General features: G+C 36.6%; 5 protein-coding genes and 2 non-coding genes across 8 annotated transcripts; 4 read left to right on the top strand and 3 right to left on the bottom strand.

The window, feature by feature from the left end:
* Positions 1-2671, bottom strand: LOC103955531 (WUSCHEL-related homeobox 8). Its single transcript, XM_009367425.3, has 3 exons — positions 2161-2671; positions 472-873; positions 1-376 (listed from the first exon to the last, which is right to left on the bottom strand). The coding sequence occupies exons 1-3, from the start codon at positions 2375-2377 to the stop codon at positions 354-356; spliced, it is 642 nt and encodes a 213-aa protein (XP_009365700.1). The 5' UTR covers positions 2378-2671; the 3' UTR covers positions 1-353.
* Positions 2672-6195: 3524 nt separating this feature from the next.
* On the top strand, positions 6196-13744 carry LOC103955530 (protein FAR1-RELATED SEQUENCE 3). Its single transcript, XM_009367424.3, has 6 exons — positions 6196-6500; positions 6916-9267; positions 9374-9463; positions 9761-9910; positions 12306-12422; positions 13256-13744. The coding sequence occupies exons 2-6, from the start codon at positions 7018-7020 to the stop codon at positions 13298-13300; spliced, it is 2652 nt and encodes an 883-aa protein (XP_009365699.2). The 5' UTR covers positions 6196-6500; positions 6916-7017; the 3' UTR covers positions 13301-13744.
* A 521-nt stretch (positions 13745-14265) lies between these two features.
* LOC125472872 lies at positions 14266-16443 on the top strand. Of its 2 annotated transcripts, XM_048574867.1 has the most exons (3): positions 14266-14835; positions 15102-15169; positions 16206-16443. In XM_048574867.1, the coding sequence occupies exons 1-3, from the start codon at positions 14761-14763 to the stop codon at positions 16441-16443; spliced, it is 381 nt and encodes a 126-aa protein (XP_048430824.1). In that variant the 5' UTR covers positions 14266-14760. The 2 variants fall into 2 exon arrangements, 1 of the variants encoding a protein (XP_048430824.1); XR_007254796.1 differs by having other exon boundaries at positions 14266-16101; positions 16206-16337.
* Positions 14682-14739, top strand: LOC125472906. The gene has a single exon (XR_007254881.1). It is a non-coding gene; the product is annotated as a small nucleolar RNA snoR101 (small nucleolar RNA).
* LOC125472905 lies at positions 14809-14874 on the top strand. Its single transcript, XR_007254880.1, has one exon. It is a non-coding gene; the product is annotated as a small nucleolar RNA snoR101 (small nucleolar RNA).
* Positions 16380-17873, bottom strand: LOC103955529 (transport and Golgi organization 2 homolog). Its single transcript, XM_009367423.3, has 5 exons — positions 17721-17873; positions 17414-17597; positions 17109-17315; positions 16818-17009; positions 16380-16734 (listed from the first exon to the last, which is right to left on the bottom strand). Exons 1-5 carry the CDS (start codon positions 17801-17803, stop codon positions 16573-16575), a joined length of 828 nt encoding a protein of 275 aa, XP_009365698.2. The 5' UTR covers positions 17804-17873; the 3' UTR covers positions 16380-16572.
* A 3439-nt stretch (positions 17874-21312) lies between these two features.
* Positions 21313-22400, bottom strand: LOC103955528. The gene is made up of 3 exons (XM_009367422.3): positions 22264-22400; positions 21812-21926; positions 21313-21706 (listed from the first exon to the last, which is right to left on the bottom strand). The coding sequence occupies exons 1-3, from the start codon at positions 22377-22379 to the stop codon at positions 21659-21661; spliced, it is 279 nt and encodes a 92-aa protein (XP_009365697.2). The 5' UTR covers positions 22380-22400; the 3' UTR covers positions 21313-21658.
* Positions 22401-22679: the final 279 nt, after the last annotated feature.

Here is a 22679-nt window from a genome sequence, read left to right as displayed (position 1 = left end):
TTCGACGAACAAACGGAGATCTTCACTATAATCAGACTGTAACCATAAATACATGCTGTCTTCAACAAATATTACACCTTCAATAATATTAGAAAATCCTGAAAAATATAAAACTGTTTTTTTATGTATACATTACATGTAGATGTTTGCTAAGTACCATGTGTTTCATATGCTCCCTCAATAAAAAGATATTTTCTACTATAAAATACAGTCCATTAACCTCGCAATCTGATACGATTCTATTCAAGCACGATAGCAGGAGCGTTAAACATTGACGGCATCATCTGAATACAGAAGGTCTTCAGCCGGGTCATAAGGATTATATATAGCTTGGTGGAACTTCCATATGATATTTACCAATCAAAATTTCCAAATCCTGCAAAAACACATCTCAAACATGTTAGAGCATGCTCGTGCATTCTAAGTTCCGCATCTCTATTAGACAATGCATCCAAGAAAATAATTCAGTACCTAATTCGGGGCTTTGAAGGTACATATTTTCAGCCCTCAGTGCAGAGTTGTCAAAGGACAAGATGTCTTCTGGTTTTGTCTTTTCATCCCTGGGTGATTCAACTTCTGGCTCGGCTTCTGATTCTGCATTGTTTTGCGTGGTCATGGATTGCTTTCTTTTTGAACGAGCTCTCCTGTTCTGGAACCAATTGTAGACATTTGTTTCAGATATCTGGCCATGCTGTGTGAGTTCCATGGTCAGCTCTTTGATCTTCTGCTTGCATGGAGTTCCGTTACCTTCCTCAAAAATTTGCTCAAGGATTTGAAGTTGCACGGCTGACGGGGTCCAGCGCTGCCTTGAAGTTATCTTGTGGCCACCGGATGCCATGAATGGATCACAATAAAAATTCCCCAGTCTCATTCCTGAAATAGAAAGAATGATGATCATAGGAAATGGAAGGCCACACCAAATAAAATACTTTCTTCCACAAAAAAACCTTCACAAGTAAACACAACTTCGAAAATTTAAAAATTCACCAAACCACAATATGATCATCCTAAATTGAAACAACCAAATTTGTAAACAAACAAAGTGAACTTGAATTTTGTTCTTGGGAAGTTATCTTGAGGCCACCAGATGCCACGAATGTGGATCGTAACAAGAGTTCCCCAGCCCATTCCTGTACTTTGAAAAAAAACTAAGAAAGAGAGGGAAAGAAAGACTCATTCCCGAACCAGTGAGACTACGGATAGTAGGGAATGGAAGCTCATACCAAATAAAAATTATTCATTTGACAAGACTGACACAAGTTTGAATATTTTTAAACAAGATAGTTTCTGTTGCTCTTTCACTTTTATGTTGTAATTAAGTGAATATAATCAAACAACAGAAACGCCGATTATTGGGCAGCAAACTCAAGATCGGAAGAAATACAGATGGTAAGCAATTTGTGCAGCAACAAAAGTCCGATCACTTTCAAGCTGCAGTGTTGCTACTTGTAGTTCTGTTGATGATACTAAAGGTACCAATATTCAGTACATAGCTAGTTAAAAACCACCTTTTTCTGGTACTTTATTTTACTAATCCACATTTTTGTGCTTTCGCTTATCCTCCTTTTATTTCGGAGGCTAAGGCTGGGCCACGCCGGGTGCTGAATTTGACAAGGTCCTTCCACCTGAACTCCTGAAAAAGTTGGACGAGGATATATCCACCAAGCTTGAGGTAAGCTTCTCCAACTTGAGGAACCGGTGTTCGTGCTCCCACGCCATGAATCAAGTACTTGCAAGTGAATAAATTCATTACAAAAGCCTACACGGAAGTCTTTGGTACGTCAAGTAAACCAAGTGGCTCTATCATGTTACAAGGTTTTCACGGGACCGCGGCCATGGGCACATAAAACACCCAGAAATCGAGAACAAGTACATTCCTTTCCACCATTACCACAGAAAATCATAATCTTAGATACAAAAACAAGTAATGGAGTTTCGATACAGCTTCCTAAGTCCTAAATTAGCTCCTCATTTTACTTGAAAAAAATGAAAAAGAAGAGAAAAGTACTAATCGTCGTACTCATATGTGTAAAACCCAATATGGAGAAGGAAAATTGGATCAAATCTCATGAATCAAAACCAATCAACCACAAGTGGAAAAAAAGCAATTAAAAAACAAACCCAATTGAGATTGGATGAGAGAGAGAGGGGCAGACCGACCAGTAAGATCCTGTTGGGCAGAGAGTTGCTTGTGCAAGTCGACAAGCTGGTCACAAATGGTGGTGTAGACGGCGATCTGTTGCCTCAGCTGCTCCATTTGCTCGTCCGTCATCACCTTCACGAACAACCCTCCATTTCCATTTCCAATCCCATCATCTTCTTCTGGGTTCTGCAAATTCTGGTGGATCATTTGCTGCTGCTGCCACTCCCCCATCATCCTTCCCAATCAATTTGCTGAGTTGCTTTTTCTTCAACTCGCTTTTCCTCTTAAGCTTTACTCCCTCTAGCTACCAATCCGCTCTGCTCCTCCTCCTCCGTTTTCTGAGTCTAGTGTTTGATTAACTCGGTGACAGTGACTCACTTGTTGTATTAATTTAATACTACAGACAACAGAGAATGACGGCGTAAACTAAGGAACCGGGAATTTGGACTTCCCCTGTATTTTAGCATGTGATTGCTGCGAGCTTTGATTTTCAGAGACGGTAAATTGCGTTTTCTACACTCATGTCTCATGGTTCAGCGCATGAAACACTTTAAGTCCCTATCTAATATAAAGTTTAGTGATATTCTCAAATCTTTTTACTTCTTATACATTTTTGTTAATTTTTTGTTATTGATTTTCTTTAATTTATTCGATTTGATGGCTAAAAATTAAGATATGTATGTGAATAGCATTACCCTAATATATACGCAGCCGCACGGGGGGTTTTTGGTTTTGGTTGGGGGGGGTGTTATGATTCAGATGCATTTATAACACACATTTTACCGTTCATTAGTGCTTACTTTGTAACCTTTTTTTTTAAACGACACGGACTGTCTACATTTCAATTCATCATCCACATATTATTCTTGGAAAAAAAATTAGACATTCAATTCATCATTATAAAACATCCAAAACCATTTATAGTATAGACAAATCCAGTTGTAACGAAAAGCTAAAACGACTATCATTTAATCAAACAATCATATGGTTTAAAATTTAGGTGATTTTTAGTAGATATAATCTTTGAAGAAAAACCTAAAGAGTTATTTATTGGTTTACTCCCTGAACTTGTATTGAGGTGCAATTTCCCCCTAAACTTTAACTTTAGCCGATTACCCCCTAACATTCATAATTATCTAATTTTCACCTAAACTTTAATTTTAGCCGATTACCTTTTAAAATTTGATAAAAAGTCAGTTGCTCCCTAGTGTTAGATTTTTCATCAAATTTTCATCCATCCAATTTTCCATTCTTTTTGCCCCATACGATTGTCATGTGTTGACTGTGTGACCAAAATGAATAAAAAGTGTGATGAAAATTTAAAAAAAAAAAAGTCTAGCGTCATGGGGGAAATTGGCTATATATAAAAGTTCAGAGGGTAACCGGCTAAAATTAAAGTTCAAGGGGAAATTGGTTAATTATAAAAGTTCAAGCGGATAAATGGCTAAAATTAAAGTTCAAAAGGAAATTGACAACTCTATACAAGTTTAGACGCAAATCAACAAATATGCCAAAACCTAAAACATAAACAGTTCAAATTATTAAAATACATTACAAAGTAGATCTTATAAAATAAATATCAAAATGTTTATTTTGTGTCCCGCGATCTCACCCCTATATACGTACATTATCCTTCACACTGATCGTCATGCACACCAAAGAAAGAGAAGCTCAAATTTTTATTCACATTTTATTAGTTATCTACTATTAACCCTTGGATCGAGTTAATTGTCATGCGCACGCATATTCTTACATAAGCATCAAATTGGTGTTATATTATAATGCCCCATCAAAAGAGGTTGAGGAGATCAAAACACAATATGGTCGTTATGTCCCCTCTCACTCCAGTGTGATTAATAAACATGTTACCGTATATTATTAAGGATTAAGTATCTAAAACTCTCTAACATTTTAGTGTCATTTTAAATTATTCTTAATTTTTTAAAATATTCCAAACAAGTACCTAACTTACTGAAAATGTCACATTCGCTAAGTTCCAGTTAATTTTTCAAACATAGATTATATTCAATACCCACCAATTGAGAATATCATGGTCAACACTAATATTAATTGCCTCAAATTCTAAATTTCAAACAAATTATATAACATGGAACCAATTGATTAAACGAGTATTGAATTGAATAACAAATGGACCCAAATTGAAATTACATCAAGCAGGCAAGCTCTTAACAAAGAACAGGGATAAGAATTTAGATAGGTTTTAGGGAGCTTATAATGCTTCCAATTCTTCTTTATGGATAGTGAAGATGGTGGTGGCTACATCATAGCAGTCCCTACCATTTCAACAACCTCCATGAACTTCTTTTTGATGGTGGTGGCTTGAGTTATAGGGTGCAGTTGGTGGTTTTGCATTGAGTTGGGAGTTGATAGTTTGATGGGAGCGGTGGTGACTCTTAGTTGGTGGAAGTTATGCTTCCTATGACCTTCTATTGATTTTGGAGACAAAGTTAGCCCTAGTTAATGTAACATATTTTTAATTGCAGCTTAACGAATGTGACATTTAATAGGTTGGGTACTTGTTTGGAGTGTTTAAAAATGTTGAGACCAATCTGGAATGATACTAAAAGGTTGAGGAGTTTTAGGTACTTAATCCTATTATTAAATAGTAACACAAATTCTTTTCTTTGAGAATTAGAGAAAGTCCTATATTCCAACAACAAAACATATTAACCATCACAGGGTGCTCCGGGGGTTGAAGACGAATTTAGGCCCGTATTCAACACAACACAAAAGTAGTTATGTGCATGTTAACCACTCACTTTCTTCTCCAGTATCTAGGAGGTATGATTCAGTATCCTAAAGGTGCACGTAAAGCAGTTATGTGCGTGTTGTAAAGAACAAAAGAGGAATATTTCTCTTATTCTCAGAGAGTTTTAGGGGGAAAGTTCCTCCTTGGCGTATAAATATGTGTGTATATACTAGTGAGTGGCACCTCAGTCCAGGATGGCAGTGCACAGAGGATAAGAGCGTAAGCAGGGATTTGCCAGAACAGCTATAGCAACCGGGCCATCGACAAGGCTCGAAGTCAAAGTGTTAGGAATCATACCAGCTCTCTTCGATTCCTTGAGATTCCTGGCAAACCTTTGGTCCCAATTCTCGGCAAATCCATGATTCAGAGGAAACTTTGCAAAATGCAACAACAGTGGGCCAAGTTGTTGTGTCCATGGATAACGAAAAAGGAATAAGATTTTCTCCCTTTTTTTTTTCTCTATCTGTCATTCTCTCTTATTTGAATGATTACGGTTAAATTATGTCAACATTTTATATTAATTATTTATAGAAAGAAAAAAATAAAATAAAAAATGTAAAAGAAGAGGATGGAAGAGAATGAAAAGATGAGTAGAAAGAATTCTAGTCCAACAAGAAAATAATAGGATTTTGTTTAGGAGTTGGAGCTTACATGATGGCTTAAGAGACATGTAGCAAAATTGCAACGAGGCACCCAAGAGTGGCAATAACGTGGCAGACACATCACCAGATTAGTGGGCCCACTCATGTCCTGTAAGAATTAAAAAAATTAATTGACAAACCTAACGAAGAATAGAAAGTGAATCAAAAATTGAATTTGAAGACTAATGTAGTGAAATTTGAGTTTCAAAAATCGAAGCGAAATGTTTTTTTTATTATTTTTATAAAAAAAATTGGACAACTGGTGGCAAGTTACGATTATTCATCTTTTTTGGAGGTCGAAAAGACTCACAGTGGCATTTCAGCCTCCTATGATTACAAGTCTGGCTTTCATACAGCAGCATGTTTCGAATCCAAAATCTTCAATTTTTAATTTTAAGAAAATCTTGTAATCTGTTATTTACCATTGAACTATTAGCTCGTGGTTAAATCGACATGAAATTGGAGTCCAAGCTCCTTTCGAGTTTCAAGGAGCGTACGAAAAAATAAGGTTATTCACTAACTATAGTACGACCGTACTCGAGACTAACTAGTAATTATGCCCACTTGTGTAACTGTTTTTGTGTTTGCGTCACATAAGTGTTTCTCTTTTATTTTTATTTGCAAAATGTATTAATACCAAAAATTAAAAGAAAATAAATTCTACCTCAAAGGAGAAAGAAACAGCAGAAATTAGAGCAGGGGGAGAGTTGGAGAAGGAGACCGAAACAAGAAAGCTCAGCGGATTGGAAGGTCCAATCAGAGGTGGAAGAAGAATTTCTTTGCTCTTCTCTGCCGTGCTCGATTGGGGGTGTCAATCTGAAGTTGAAGGTATTGTCCAATTTTATATGAAATTGTTGTCGGCAAATTCAAGGCGGATTTGAAAGCGGTGGTGTTGCTTCGCGGGGTTGAATTGGAGCTGCGAAGGCGCTGAAAGCCTGAACCTATTGTAAGTGGCGACTCTGAATTTTTATGTTCTTCTTTCTGTGCTGACTCGTTGGTTTTGATATATGTTCATTTGTTGATGTTAATTTTCTGGTTGAGTGAAATTAGGGCATAATTTTGGTAATTTTGGGTTTCAATTGCTTTATTAGGATTACAAATACGCCATTCATGGATAAAATTTTAGGGGTTTCTTCTATTTCATCATTTTTTAATTTGAATTTCGGGTTCTGGGCACCATTATGGTGGATATTTCTAATTCTGGTCAATTTTACAATTCTCCGTTATGCATTGATATTTCGGCATTTTCAGCGATTCAAAGTTTGCATGTTGTAATTCTAGGTAAGATGTATATAATGTATCCCACATATCTTTTTAAGGCTCGGCCATGAACCAGTTTGTGTGCTTGGGATTGTGTGCAGATTGAACTACATTTTCCGTGTTAATGAAACACATGGTGTACTGCTATTTATTAGCTCGAAAGATAGGAATTGTATTCTTTAGCATTACACAGTGGGTTTAGGATGGATGTTGAAGTGATTGATGTCGAAGGAATGGTGCATCATGGAATAGCGGATGATGGTGATGCTGAACGAAGTGAAGGTGGAGAAGTGAATAACGCCGAAAATTCCGAGGCTCATGGTGAAGATGGGATTTCCGAGCCATATGTGGGTATGGAATTTACTTCTGAAGAGGCTGCCAAGACTTTCTATGATGAATATGCAAGGCGTTTGGGTTTTAGCTCTAAAGTTGGTCAATCTAGTCGTTCTAAACCTGATGCGACAACCATTGCTCGGGAGTTTGTATGTGGCAGAGAGGGTTTGAAAAGAAGGCATGCTGATAGTTGTGGTGCAATGCTTAGGATAGAGTTAAAGCGTCAAGATAAGTGGGTTTCGACGAAATTTGTGAAGGAGCATAGTCATGCATTAGCAAGTCCTGGTAAAATGCAATACCTTCGGCCTCGTCGGCATTTTGCTGGTGCTGCAAAGAATGCAGCTGAAACCTATCAAGGAGTAGGGATTGTTCCCAGTGGTGTTATGTATCTTTCCATGGATGGAAACCATGGTAACCGTGCCACTGTAGAGAAAAACCGTGTAGTTAGGAATACTTCATCTGCAGAATCAAATAGACCAGTCAAGAATGCTGTAACAATCAATCATGCTCTTAGGCCTAGTAGTCGAAGGAGGACACTAGGGAAGGATGCTCAGAATTTGCTGGAGTATTTCAAGAAAATGCAGGCTGAGAACCCTGGTTTCTTTTATGCAATACAGCTTGATGAAGATAATCGCATGGCAAACGTGTTCTGGGCAGATGTGAGGTCAAGAACTGCGTACTGTCATTTTGGTGATTTTGTGACACTGGATACCACATACAGAGTAAATCAGTATAGAGTGCCATTTGCTCCATTTACCGGAGTGAACCATCATGGTCAAACGGTTTTGTTTGGTTGTGCATTACTTCTAGATGAGTCCGAAGCGTCTTTTATTTGGCTGTTCAAGACATTCCTTACAGCAATGAATGATAGCCCTCCTGTTTCGATTATGACTGATCAGGACAGAGCCATACAGACAGCAGTTGCTCAGGTGTTTCCAGAAGTCCGCCACTGCATTAGCAAGTGGCATGTTTTAAGAGAAGGCCAGGATAGGTTGGCACATGTGTGCCACGCACACCCCAATTTTCAGTTGGAACTTTATAATTGTATCAATTTGACCGAAACTGTCGAGGAGTTTGAATTGTCATGGGATTCTATCGTTGATAAATATGACCTCAGGAGAAATGATTGGCTTCAATCATTATACAATGCTCGCGCTCAATGGGTACCTGTGTATTTCCGGGATTCCTTTTTTGCTGCTATATCTCCCAATCAAGGGTATGATGGCTCCTTTTTTGAAGGCTATGTGAATCAACAGACTACATTACCAATGTTCTTTAGGCAATATGAAAGAGCTTTGGAGAACTGGTTTGAAAGGGAAATAGAAGCAGACTTTGATACAATTTGCACGACACCAGTTTTGAGAACACCATCACCCATGGAGAAACAGGCAGCCAATCTTTATACAAGAAAAATTTTTGCAAAATTTCAAGAAGAGCTAGTTGAGACTTTTGTGTACACAGCAAATAGGATTGAAGGTGATGGAGCTATTAGCACATTCAGAGTTGCGAAATTTGAAGATGACAACAAGGCATACATCGTTACATTTAACTATCCGGAGATGAGAGCTAATTGTAGTTGTCAAATGTTTGAGTATTCAGGCATTCTTTGTAGACATGTTTTGACAGTATTTACTGTAACAAATGTGCTTACATTGCCTTCCCATTATATTTTGAAACGATGGACAAGAAATGCAAAGAATGGAACTAACCCAGATGAACGTAGTGGTGAGTTATATGGCCAAGAGTCTCTAACTTTACGGTACAACAATCTATGTCGAGAAGCCATAAAGTATGCAGAGGATGGGGCAACCACTACAGAAACTTTTATTGCAGCAATGACTGCTCTTAAAGAGGGTGGGAAGAAGGTTTCTGTTGTGAAAAACAATGTTGCTAAAGTTGCCCCTCCTAGCGGTCAGATTAGTGTGACTGGCTATGATGACAAAAAAAACTCGACATCGACGTCAGATTTGACTCCTTCGTTGTGGCCACGCCATGATGAAGTAATGAGGCGTTTTAATTTGAATGATGCCGGTGCACCTGCTCAAAATGTTTCTGACCTGAATTTGCCACGGATGGCCCCTGTATCTCTTCATCGGGATGATGGTACTCCTGAGAACATGGTATGGAAAATAATTCTTTCCAATGAATTCTTTGTTTTGGTTCTGTTCTTCTATTTCGTTTTGTTCCGAGTGCAAGTTCATGGGATTGATCTGGGATTTTTTGCAGGTGGTACTTCCGTGTCTAAAGTCAATGACTTGGGTCATGGAAAATAAGAATTCAGTACCAGGAAATAGAGTAGCTGTCATTAACCTGAAGGTAAGAAATGAAAAAATAGTTGTGACATTTTATATTATCAAATAAAATTAGCTCAAGTTTGCTGTATTTGATAATCATAGCCAGGATGCCTGAGTTTCATGAAATCTTCATAAATCCTCTTATTTTATTTAGGCTATTTCTTCATATGTGATTATTGCTGCACTTAATTCTGTAATGTAACATTGTGCTAGTGGAATGCTTGGGTTTGCACTGTCAAGCTTAGCTTACAACTGACTGAGCAAGAGTGTTCTCTCCGTATTTTTTTTTTCTTAAACACATCTCTTATGACCACTGCAGTTGCAAGATTATAGCAGAATTCCGTCAACTGAATCAGAGGTTAAGTTTCAGCTCTCAAGGGTTTCATTGGAGCCAATGTTAAGGTCCATGTCCTACATCAGTGATCAGCTATCAACACCAGCCAATAAGGTTGCTGTAATTAATTTGAAGGTATGGGAGTCAAAGTTTCAAACCTATATTTTGTAAATTTGACCACAGTTTGATGAACCATTTTCCTACCTTATGCTCTTTGTGTTCATTCTCAATAGCTTTTGCCTCCTTGTGGGTACAGAAAAATGGGGTTCCACTTGGAGACACTCTTATGCTATTTTTCTGACTTAAATGCATTTGTAACTGGTCTTCTGCAAGCGGAATGATGGATAATTGCTTCAGAATGCTCTAGGCTGTGTTCATTAAGCTTTTCCAATTTTATCTTTCTGTTAACCAGTGTAGGCTGATAGGCTCATGGCAATGCCCTTGGAGAATCATTTTTCAATCCCTTACTATGTTTTGTTTGAAGCTCCAACTGACAGAGGGAAAGAGGGAGTGTTTCTGTTTTGGAAGGATAAATCGGCATGAGATCCCTCTTTTAGTGTTACTTTATTTACCTTTATTATTGATTGCACTGTCTCTATTTTCAATCCATACTAAATTGATTTGGAAGGCCAAAGTTTTTCCTGAGGTTAAACTTTTGGCTTGGATTGTTGCTCGTTGAAGGGTGAATACTTCTGGAGTCCTTCAATGGAAGAGGCCAAATTTTGTTTATACCCTAACTGGTGCACTATGTTCAGAGGAACTTCGGAGAGCTTTCATTCTCTCTCTCTCTCTGCGAAATCCTATATTTGTAGTGACTTTTTGGGGAAGGAAACAGCCTAAGTTGTGGGGGAAGGTTGGGGAGTTTGTGGACTGCTTCTGGGATAAGGCTAGATTTTGGCTTAGGTTTCTTTTGGGTTTCATGACAGCCTTTCTTTTAAATATGGATAGGAAGTTTCTGTTTCTTAATTTTGCCAGGTTACTTTCTTCTTTTCCCTTATAACAAATGCTGCTTTGTTGTTTCTTGCATTTGAAGGTTGCATCTTCTTTTCTTTTTTTTATTTTTTTATTTATTTTTTTATTATTATAAAAACAATGTCACTGCTGGTTCACTTTGGATCATACTCCCCACTTTTTAATTCATGGTAGTCCTTCTGTTTCCTACAAAAAGAATAGTGTATTTATTAGATTGGGCAGTTTCCTTCCTTCCTACTATAGAAAAGAAAATAATTTATATCGTTTCAAAGCATCTCGGGGAAGACTTTTCCATCTTCTCATATTCTTTCTTTGTTACATTGTGCCACTTATGTTATAGATGGTTTAAAAGAACTGAAAAAGATTTGAAGTCATTTTTACAACCATTTCATTTCTAGTTTTAGTTATAATTTTTTGTGTTAGTGATAGAGGGAAGATATATGGGGTAACGGAGGGATGAAGACAGTTTGAGGGAGAGTGTTGCGGGGGAAGATGGAGAAATGAAGAAGAATGTTTGAAACAAAAACTTGAAACTGTCAGTTTTTGGTTTTAAATTTTGTTATGCGTACCATTCTATACCCTCCCACCATCATGCCTCCACCCTTCTTTGTCTCTCCCTTCTCCCTTGTTTTTTTAATTTTCTCGTCAATCTCTAAAAACTAAAAGAGAAATGGTCACCACACCGACGCTAAAGAAAGAGGGTTAATTACTAGTTTTCACATGTTTGTTCATTTTCGGAAAAACGGGAATGCAGTTGCAATGATTTATTTCACACAGTTGCTGATAGGACAGTGGGAAATCAACTGTTGTAATTTTGGTAGACATGAATTCATTGCATATTTTATTGGTTGTAGAAGTAAGCGTTAGAGGAGGGGGACTTCAACTAGGTTATCAAATAAGATAAGAAGATGTAAGAATCGCATCATTTAGTCAGACGTTTCTACTTGTGGGTTATTGGAAATGCAACATATAATCTGTTACCTGTTGCACATTTCAAAAGCCTAAAAGCATACTGGTTTTACAAACATTTCCGTTGTATTGATCTTGATTCTAGCACTTCTACAATTCCTAAACTTGCCTGGATGAACTCTGCACACGCATAAATACACACACATTAATCATTTTCAATCCTTGTTGATATGCTTAAGCTATGGGTATGTGGAACACCGACTGTTTAATTTCATCCGCCCCCTCTTGTGTATGGACTCTCCCACCATTTAAATTAAATAGCTCAACGTTTAGAATTATAGAGAGGTTGCAATTGATGGGATATACTATGGTAATCTAAACAGTTTTTGAATCTCTTAAGATGAGGGCTAACACATCTTATAGGTTGGAACAGATTAAATGTTTAGCCCTCAAATGAAATTAATACTCTTAATATAAATCTTACATTAAAGCCTTGAGTCCATCTCTGTTGACTATTCTGGATTTGAAATGAAAATTAAATAGAGGTCACTCCTAGATATGTAATAATAATTTGTTGTTCTGAAGGCTTTTTTTCCCATCTATTAACGTTTGATAGATTAAGATAAACAAACGTTTTGTATTTCTTCAGCTTCAAGACACAGAGACAACTTCAGGGGAGTCAGAGGTCAAGTTTCAAGTTTCTAGGGATACATTAGGTGCCATGCTAAGATCAATGGCCTATATCCGCGAGCAGCTTTCAAGTGCTGTAAGCTTTCTCAACCAATTCTGTATTTGATCTCTTGTTTTCGGTTTATCGACTACATTTATGCTGTTTCATGGATGACAAAAAATCTCCGAAATGTTTATGTTCTCTAGTAAATGATTACTAGTTTGAAAATTAGCGCATTTAGAATCAAGTATTTAGGCTGTACGACAGAAAGAATTTAAGATTTTACCGGCCACTATAGGCACAAAGCTGAAGAGAAAACCCAATGAACCATATAAATAATTTTTTGGTGAACATATTGCAGGTGTATCTCCAGAATTCCAAATAACATAGCTAGTATGGAAGTTGACATTTTGATGAACCAGAAGTATTGTAATTTTGACTCCCTTAAGTATCTGGCGATATCTTTTTGATAGGAAACATAATATTTTGTAAAATAAAGTAAAAATTAATCTAAAGGGATCTCTCTCCACCACACAACCCCCCCACTCCCCCCCCCCCCCCCCCCAAAATAGATATCTTAATACACTTCATCCAATATATTTGTTGCACCAATTGGAACGATATACAAAGACTGGTTGCCCAGCCATAGAACTACACATGCAGTCTTTCTTTTAGGTTACAGAACAGGAACGTATGCAGGAATGATGGGTTGATGAAATTTATTGATTTACTACACTTGTAGAGGCATACCCAGCATATACTGGGACTTTTGCCTCTTTTTATTATTAATACAATGTACTTGATAAAAAAGAAGAAGAAAACCTGGAGTTTTGCGAAATTAAAGTAGGAAAATCCTGGACATTGTGTTTTTGTTGAGTGATTACTCAATTCCTTTAACTGTTTACTTATGTAAAAGTTTAAATTGGCAGGCTGAGATCCAGCCAGAGTCCGTCGCTAAAAAGCAGCGGAAGTAAGGGCATCCTATTTATTCTACTTCAGATACTGTAACCCAGATGTGTGTGACATCGGGTCTCCATGCGTAAGGGTGACCACCTAGCAAGTTCGGAGTGCTCACAGCAGCTACATCTATCGCCTTGCATGGCCCTCCTCTTGTGTATGATTGTTGTCAACATATTTGTACATGTACCGCTAGAGAATCCAAAGCTTCAAAGAGATTTGGTAGGTCTACGTGGTCATAGAATCTACGACAGCCCAGAAATTAGAGGGTGCCACTATTTGACATGCTTGTTCCGAAATTTTTTTTCTATAGGAATTGGTAGGGGTGATTCTGATTGCTGTAAGTTTGCAGTTCCCACATGTTTTTTTGTTTTTGTGTTTTCCTTACGTTGTAGTATAAGATGTGAATTCGTTTGTTTTGCTTGACTATGTCAGTTGAAAGGAGCATCTAATTTCCCATATTTCAGGGCCCCATCTGCACTGAAGTCTTTTACTGATGTTCAGGAACTTAGATTTCTCTCTACAATATTCGTTTGTATGCAATTTGGAAAAATAAATAAATAAATCGTTTGGATAGTTTGAGAGAGAAGAAAAATATTCATTAGAAGGTGTTGAGCCTCGAGAGTTCGAGGTGTGCAATTTTCTTCTATGCGTCCGGAGCACGGGGACTCGGAATTGGATCTCGTTCAGTTTACAAAGTGACATGGTGGGTTAATAATCTTACCTGTCTCTACATGGACCAAAGTCCAAAATTTTCTTGGTCCTACTAAAGTAGCTATATGTGCGTTAAATCTTGGGAACTTTAACGAAAAGTTCATGATACTGTTTATTTTAACGAAAAATCATATTTTTACTCTCAAAAGTCAATCATGATATTATTCACTTACGACATCTTTTTTTCTTTTTTTGTTAAAACTCTAAATTTGCTTTGGTTCCGCCGTATGAATAAGTGGTCAAGAATTAAGTTTATGTGTACACACAACACACACACACACACACACTTGTCGTGTGGTTTGGCCGTACATCCCCCCTCTTCTCCGTCTAGTTAGGTACACAACTCGGATTCATAGTCGCTATTTGCAGAAGAAATACAGGGAATAGAAGCTTCAAATTGTCTCAATGATTTTCCAGCTTATCGTGTGGCAGTAAAGCTTTTTGCTGCTCTGAATGATCTTCCAAGGGCTGTAAGATATTTCTCCAAGTTCAAGGAAGCAGGTTTCTCTCCGACATATGATGTGTATTTGGACATGATTAAAATTTACATGGTTTCTGGGAGGCTGGCCAAATACAAACCTCTGTGTGAGATCAAGTGTGCATATGACAGAATGTGTATGTGTGTGCTCTATCTTTGCACATGACAGCATATTTGCGCATGCCTTTGTGTGCGGTGCAGATGATGTTTTACACTTGATCTCTGAACATTTGGCAAGTTGATCAATTGTTGACAAGCTATGCTACAATATTCCTTTGTGTGAGCATGAGTGTGTATTTGCGCTTGTGTATGCTGGGCCAGAATGCAGATGATGGTTTACACTTGATCTCTGAACTTCAGGTAGATTCAATTGTCGACAAGTTATGTTTATCCTTTGCACATCTGTTCCTAACAATCCTATGTGTGAGCTGTGCGCGTTTGCACCAGCGCGTGTTAGTTCAGATGATGCTTTTTTTCTCTTTTTCTTGCCTTGTGAATCATAAACTGCCTCTTTGTTACTCGTTTATCTTTTAGTATTGCTGTTATTATTCCCTTGTTATCGTCAAAGGTGAGTCGTGAACTTGTGCAAGTTTAGTGGGTTCTCACTGTTTATTTGATTGTTGAAGATGTACGAAATCAGGAAAGGGAGCTTTCAAAATTCACTCTTTCCGCTGTGTAGAGAGGGGGAGAAAAGGTAAAAGATGGTTTTGGTCGCTGTTATTTTACACTATGGGTCTTGCTAATGAGTCTTCCAACAACTTTTTTGTCGTCGAGTTGGGTATTCTCTGGTTGTTTCTTTATTTTCCCCAGTGCCATCCCTTTTAAACTTCATCAAGAGCTAGATACAATTGCTATCATTGCTTCTTAGAACCTGTACCAAGGACCATCCTTCGGTTGCAGACAACTTTCTTCCCTGCATTGTGTTGGGCTGAGTTTCTGTGACTTCTGTTGGCTTAAGCTTTTAGTATTTGGAGAGACATCTATAAGAAAGAACTCGTGTAACTAACGCTTGTTTTAATCTCAGCGAGCTACTAGGCTTATCCAACAGTGTAGGAGATAGCTTGGTTTCGGTACTCAAGAATTCACATTGTTTTTCTGTAGTCCTTAGTTTGTTACCATTGTTTTAGCTCGTGCTTTAAACTTATGGTCAATTTTTGACAGTAGAACTGGATACTGAATGAAGGAAGGTAGATGTGAGTAACGGAAGAATATGATAAAACGGACAGGGGATTGGGATGATCTTTTGATTGAGAGATTTATGCATGAAGAGTATGGAAGATGGTTCTTTTCAATTGCTGCTTATGATAACATAGTGAGAGAACTGCAGGAAATTTGAAAAGGGTCGGTTGAAAAATCGGATGAAAGCTCTCAAACATAATTTCAATGTGTTAAAATCTCTTCAAGGGTATGAATGGTGCTATATGAAGCCCCAACCTGATTCCTAAAACGCTCTAATAAGGGCGGATTATTTTATCATGGAATGTGCATCAGGCTTGAGAATTTTGAAGCTGTAGAGTGTGTTTCTGACTGGTTTAGACAATCTGGGCTCGGCTTCGTTTGCTTTACTCTTCTTCGGACACATTTGGCATGGTGCTCGAACCTTGTTTAGAGATGTTTTTGTTTCTGGTATTGATCCAGATTTAGAAGACAAGTAGTCTAATACAATATGCTTTGTTGCGTGTTACTTTTCATTTTTATTTTCCATGCATCTTTATTTACAAAACTTGCAGCATGCGGCGTGGCAGTAAGGAGGTCGATATGGTTTTTGCGAGGCTGGAAAAGAGTACGAGTGCATGCAAGGAGGTCGATATAGCAGGACTGAAGCTAGATGAAGAAACAAAGTCTCAATTGTTGTTGCAATTACAGGAACAAAAAGGTAAGGCTTTTAAAATTCCAGCTTTCAGATCAAAGTTATATGCTTGGTTGCCTTTTACATTCCATTCTCTCTGTGTCACACTTTACAAATGATAGAAGTGCACAATGTTTTGTGCTACAGATAAACGGCAGCGGGTGTTGCATTTTATTGTTTTGTGCCTGGCCTTCTGCATTATTCTCAGAAACGCATACATACAAGTAAAACAATTGAGCTCCATATACCTATGGATTCCATATCTCCTTCAACCAACTCAGCTTCTGAATTTGACAGTTCACAGTATGTTCCTTCCATGCGTGATCATTGTCAAGATAGTTCTCATAAAAACTCAGGTCACCGTTTTGCCTTACTGTCACTGCAGCGCTGCTCCTGGTGCCATAGCGTCCCTGCACAATTGAAAATTGACGGATATGTAAGTTTCAATTCTTACAGGTAACTGGACTATGAATTCATTGCTAATAGCGTTTACCAGTGGAGTGTCAACTTCAACAAATATGGAGCTTAGATTGAACTCCCAGTCAAGTTCACATATACGAGGTAATTCTCTCTTATCAGCTTTAACTCCGTCCCTCATTAGCTTCTGAATCATTTCCTTCACGGGCATTTCTCCTTCACCGTATTTCTTAATCTCTTCCTCGAAATTTAACCGCAAGCGCTGAGCCTGCAGGACATAAAGCCAGTAACCAGGTACATGAGTGCTGGATCGATGACAGAAACAACCATGTAATTAACATAATTAGTAAGGTTAGTTCAAACCAACCTTGTGCCAGGGTGAGTCAAGCTTTGCATTTGATAGCACATGAATCCCTGGAGGAACTTCTTGGAAAAGAATGGCTTCTCCTTTCGGCCTGTTGGACAGGTAAATCATGGTTCTGGAAGGAATGTCTGCCAAAACCAAGTTAAACCCGTTATACCGATGCGCCTCCTTCGCCAATTCTTGTGCAAATTCCTTTGGAGTCTTGGTGCTCTGCCATTGATTTATTTGCACAACACATGAACAGAAACTAACAGCACAAGAACAACAAATGGTAAAAAATAGCAGGTAAAAAGGAACGAAAACTGTACCTTTAAGAAGAGCACTGGTAGGTCTCCGCGGCTCTTTGCCTCCGGGTCGGTATCCAGCTCGAGTACATTTGTAAGAAAAGCGAGTCTCCCTCCTCTTGAACAGGCCAACCATGTCCCTCCTGCAACCTCATCTCGCCCGCCTAGTATCTCGCAACCTTCCCACCATCCGACTGGCGTTGTAGGCCTTTATATACGTACAAATACATACATACATACATATATGAAGATTAGATAATAAACAACCCCATGAACTTAATAAATCAAATAAAGGTAGCGTAATTGTGAATTAGATGGGTGACAGACTTGCCTGCTGTGATATTCATCTCTGTTTTGCAGGAGAAGGAAAGGGTAAAGAGGGTGGGCTTGCCAAAGGAACACTGCTATACACATCGTTCAATCACACTGATTCTTCTTACTTACATGTATAATATGATATACATATATATATATATGTATGTATGTATGTATGTATGTATGTATGTATGTATGTATATCCTGAGCTAGCTCTGGTTTTGTATAAAACAGGTGGCCAAAGAAAAGCTATTAGCAATATCATTGGATTCGAGGGGTGGCGTGTAGTGACAATGAGGTTTCCCTTGAATAAATTTACTCTCAGTCACAAAAGTAGGTTATGAATAAAAGCAAACATGCGGTGTGCCGACTAAACAAACTAAATTTTTTTTATTTTTTTTTAAATCGTTTTCTTATTTTGCTATTAGCGATTTGTTTCCACTTCAATAACGCTTAAAAGATTACGTTTTTATACCGCACTTTAGTATTGCAAAAACATGCCATAAGTGATGTAAACAGTTTGTTTTTTTTTTGGTTAAAAATTTGTCTTGTAGTTAGAAATTGGAGTGGTGGAAATCAGAATAAATATGAAATGGCCTTTTGTTTCGTCAGATATTTATTTATGGAAAAGACTTACATCCAATCTCGGTTGGAGACGTGTCTAGCTGGGATTGAGTGTAAGCAGGACCTGTTGCTAAATTTTTAGCGGCTAAGTTTAGTTCTTTATTTGTGGGGTTTATTCAATTGGGATTTTAAGAGATTTTAATTATTTTAATAAATTTAAGGGTATTCAATCAGGATTTTAAGTGGTTCTTTGAAATTCATGATGTATTCAATTAGAATTTTAAGATAGTTTATTAAAATCCTTAGAAATCCGGATGTATTCAATTAGGATTTTAAAGAAGTTTATAATATTCTAGGTGTATTTAATTGGAAATTGATTTTAAAGAATTTGAGAAAGTTGAAGAATTAGAGGGAATTGAAGAGATTTCGTAGTGTATGTTAAGCATTCACAAATCTCATCTTTTCCCATGAGATTTCGAGAGAATTAAATCAAAATTTTATATGAAATCTCTACAAATCAATTAAACTCCATAAAAATCCATATATTTATAAATTCATTAAAATCTCTCAAATTCTCAATTGAATACACCCTAATTTTAAGGACTTGGATCCTTTCCTGAGCTCAAGGAGAGGATCCTTCTGACCAAATAACTTGGATCGTTGGATGAAAATCCAACGGTTACAAACAGGGGTCCCTTTAAAGTTAAAATAATTATAGTCGTTGGATTTTTATCCAACGCCTCAAGTTTTTTGGTCAAGAGGATCCTATCATTAGGCTCAAGAGAGAATCTAAATCCTAATTTTAAAATCTAGCGTCTGTATCAAAACCCACCTTAGTAAAATAGTCCTTATCCTTTAATCCGTTGGTTTTGGTCTTATACGAGATTCGAGTGTGCTAAATAGGATTAATTAGTGATCGGATTAACCACACGCAATTAATTAATTAATTAATTGGGTAAGCACCAATTCCTCTGCCTATGTTTTGTTTGTTTAGTAGTCAGAGCATTTAAAACAGCCTGTCGTGTCACTTGCTGGTTTCGGAGGCGCCGCTTCTTCCTCACCCTTATCGTTTAAGGTCATTAATACATTGATGTGTGCCGATTTTCTTCACGCGGTAATGCTTTTTAAAAAATGTTCAAACAATTTTCCCAAAAGTATGATTTTTTATAAATTTTTTATATCTCATGTTTAATGTTAGTATATAAATTAATGATAAAGAATTTATAAAAAATCTCACTTTGAAAGATTCTTCTTAGACTTTCTCATACATTATTAAATCAAAATATCACATTTTGTAAACTCGTTCAATAGAAGTTTTTCTTCTCCTCTAGGTGCCACGATTTTGATTATATTAAATGAACACAAGCCTTTTCACATGTATTAAGGAAATCAACTTTGGAGTTTGTATGTTCTAATAATACGATATAATCAATACTAAGAGACTGATGAGTAAGCTAAAGCTTTACAATGATTAGCCATAAATTTGGTTCAAATTCAACTTTAGCGAGATTTCAACTTAAAATCTTTCACGTACAAGAATAATTTGTACTTGGATTGTCTTACTAATTATGGCTTTTGTATATAGAGCCTCTCTGAGCTACTAGGTACAATTTTTAGGCAACCTACTTGGCATTCAATTTGGAGGCAGATTGTCTGCCCTTCTGTTTGGATGTCATTCTATCATTTCCTATTTTGTACGGTCACGGTTAAACTACGTCAACATTTTATATTGATTGATTTTTTATAAAGATAATAAGATAAAAAACAATAGGAATATAAAATGTTGACGTAACTTAACCATGATTATACAAATAAAAGATAATAAAAAGAACATTCAAACAGAAAGACAGACCATTTATCTTCATTCAATTTACTTATCTAAATTTTGCCCTATAGGATACGGCAAAGTAGCTTTAGCAACATTTATTGTGAAAGGGAAAATATGTAGGGTCTAATTTATCTCAATTGTAGAAAAGGATGACACGTAGAATCAGTAATGAAAAAGGCACATACCATGTATGTGTGTTGGTCATGATTCACTGGGGGAAGGTTTTGAGGGTGCAAGTTGGATGGGAACATCTGATTTCAGTCAATTTCGAGTCAAAAAGTTTCACATTCCATATAAAAGTAAAAATTGTAATTATCTAAACTACAAAGTATAGATATATGGACAATTTTATTTCAATCCATGTAACTTTTTTTTACATTCAACTTAAATTTAAATTGTTAATTATCTATTTTATTCTATTACATAATTACTATTAAGTACAAAATGAAATTAATAAAAGAACTCAAATTTATCAATAAATCCATTAAACCTTACCATCACTTTTTGTTTATTCTACGTTCATTTTGGCTAAAACGCTAATAGATCTTGTAGAGAAAAACAAGTTTTTTTGGTGATGGATGATGATTTCGAAGTTTTGAATCCTCCAACTGATATATGACTAAATTTATGAATATTTTGTTCATTTAATTTCAATTTTTTTTAAAGTTTAGAAGATGAATATTTGGGTTTCATTTTTTTCATCATTTCCAAACTGTTTGTTAAACTTTCTATAATTGGAAAATTCTAAGGAAAAACTTCGTACCAATTGTTCTTAGATGATAAACTTCCTTGCTTGTTGATAAATATAAGGGGATGAATTGTTTGATTTGTTGCGTATGCACATCAATAGAAAGAAAAAAGGCAAATGTACAAAAAAAAAAAAAAAAAAAAAAAAAAAAAAGGGGAAGTAGCCATGGAAATGATAGTGGGAATAGGGGGTGGGGCAAGGATGCCTCTTCAAAAAAAAAAAAAAAAATCAATTATAGATGTTATTTTATAAAAGGAATGGGTGTAAAGATAACTTAACATTTTGAATTAGATTTGAGATAGTAGATTAAGTAATAAATTTGGATTTAAAGAGAGATTAACTCTTTAATAAAAAACAATATAAGTAAAGAGAGTAAATTGGATGTAAAAAAAGATTACATGATTTCAAATAAAATTTTCCTAGATATATATGTCGTTGAATAAAAAAAATATATTAATAAAATACTAATTGTCAACCAGAACTTCATAAAATTACCATTCCAACACTCTAATCAAAACTGAACAAAAATAAATAACATAGGCAGTATGTATTAAAAATAAAACATAAACTCTCTCCTCTCTTCTCATCCCACGTTCTCTTCCTTCTCCTTCCATTCTAAAAACAAAGGTAAAAAAATGTTCAGAAACACTTTATGGGCATATGCTAGTACGTATTAATCAAATCTCAAATTTTGATAAGCGGATTAGGAAACTTTTTGATTGAGAAGACCGTCAACTCGCACCCACCAACTGCAGCCCAAGTCGGCCAGGCTTAGGTTGCCTTATTTTCGCCAGGCTGCTCTCCCATCGCTTGCTTAGGGCCACCCGACGTCATCTTCATCGGTGATAAAGATCCGTTTCACCTGCATATCATACAATTAATTTTGTTCGATTCTCAACCACATGATTAAACTAACAAAAACCAGCCAACTTGTTAGTTCCAACAATTCATAATAATTTATACTCACAGGGTTCTTCTTGTACAGAGGTTGTAGCTTCATCATTCTCAGAACTGGCCGCTTCTTCTTCTTGCGGTTGCGACGACCATCTGTTGCTTCTGTTCCTTCCCCAAAGAGCGGAAATCTTTTTTTAAAAGACACAACAAGCAAACAACTAAATAAGAAATTAAGATTATATGTAATGTACTACAGCCTAATATATATATATATATATATATAGGAAGCTTCATACTTGTTCCAATCACCACATCTGTAAAATGAAAGAACTCAGGTTTCACCACCGTTAATTTAAAATAGAAAACACGAGACAAATGAAAGCCAAAAAGGGAAATAAAAAAAAACAATGCAATCATGATTGCATCAAAGTTATACGGGGAGCAAAAGAAAATTAGAGCGAGGCTAAACTGAAACGATTGTTGACTAAAAACCAAAACGATTTCGGGTATAAAATTCAGATTTACCTATTTTTCCTCACTCGAACCTCAGAAATCAGACTTGTCGTCTGCAACTGCTCCGTCGTCTCCATCGTCTCTGTCTGCAACTGCTCCGTCGTCTCTATCGTCTCTGTCTGCTCCATCGTCTCTATCGTCTCTGTCTGCAACTGCTCCGTCGTCTCCATCGTCTCCGTCTGCTGGTGAGGGCTTTCGACTTTGTTAATTTTGCATCTCAATCTGATTCCCAAAACTCATCTCTGGAACCAAAAGAGCCTGCTTTTCTGTTTTTGATTTCGAAGTAAAAGTTATGTAAATTGGAAAAGCTAAAAGCACTTTTTTGCTTTGGGAGTATTATTGTTATTCCGAAAATCTAATTTTACATTTTTATAAGGATATTTTTCTTTTAAATATAGAAAGTTTGAAGTGTAGATCAAAATTTTTTA

Source organism: the organism of the source record quoted next, unplaced genomic scaffold (assembly GCF_019419815.1).
Source record: "Pyrus x bretschneideri cultivar Hongxiangsu unplaced genomic scaffold, Pyrus_bretschneideri_v1 Contig76, whole genome shotgun sequence".
NCBI lineage: Eukaryota > Viridiplantae > Streptophyta > Magnoliopsida > Rosales > Rosaceae > Pyrus > Pyrus x bretschneideri.
Note: the sequence above shows the minus strand (reverse complement) of the source record. Positions and strands in the feature narration are given on the sequence as shown.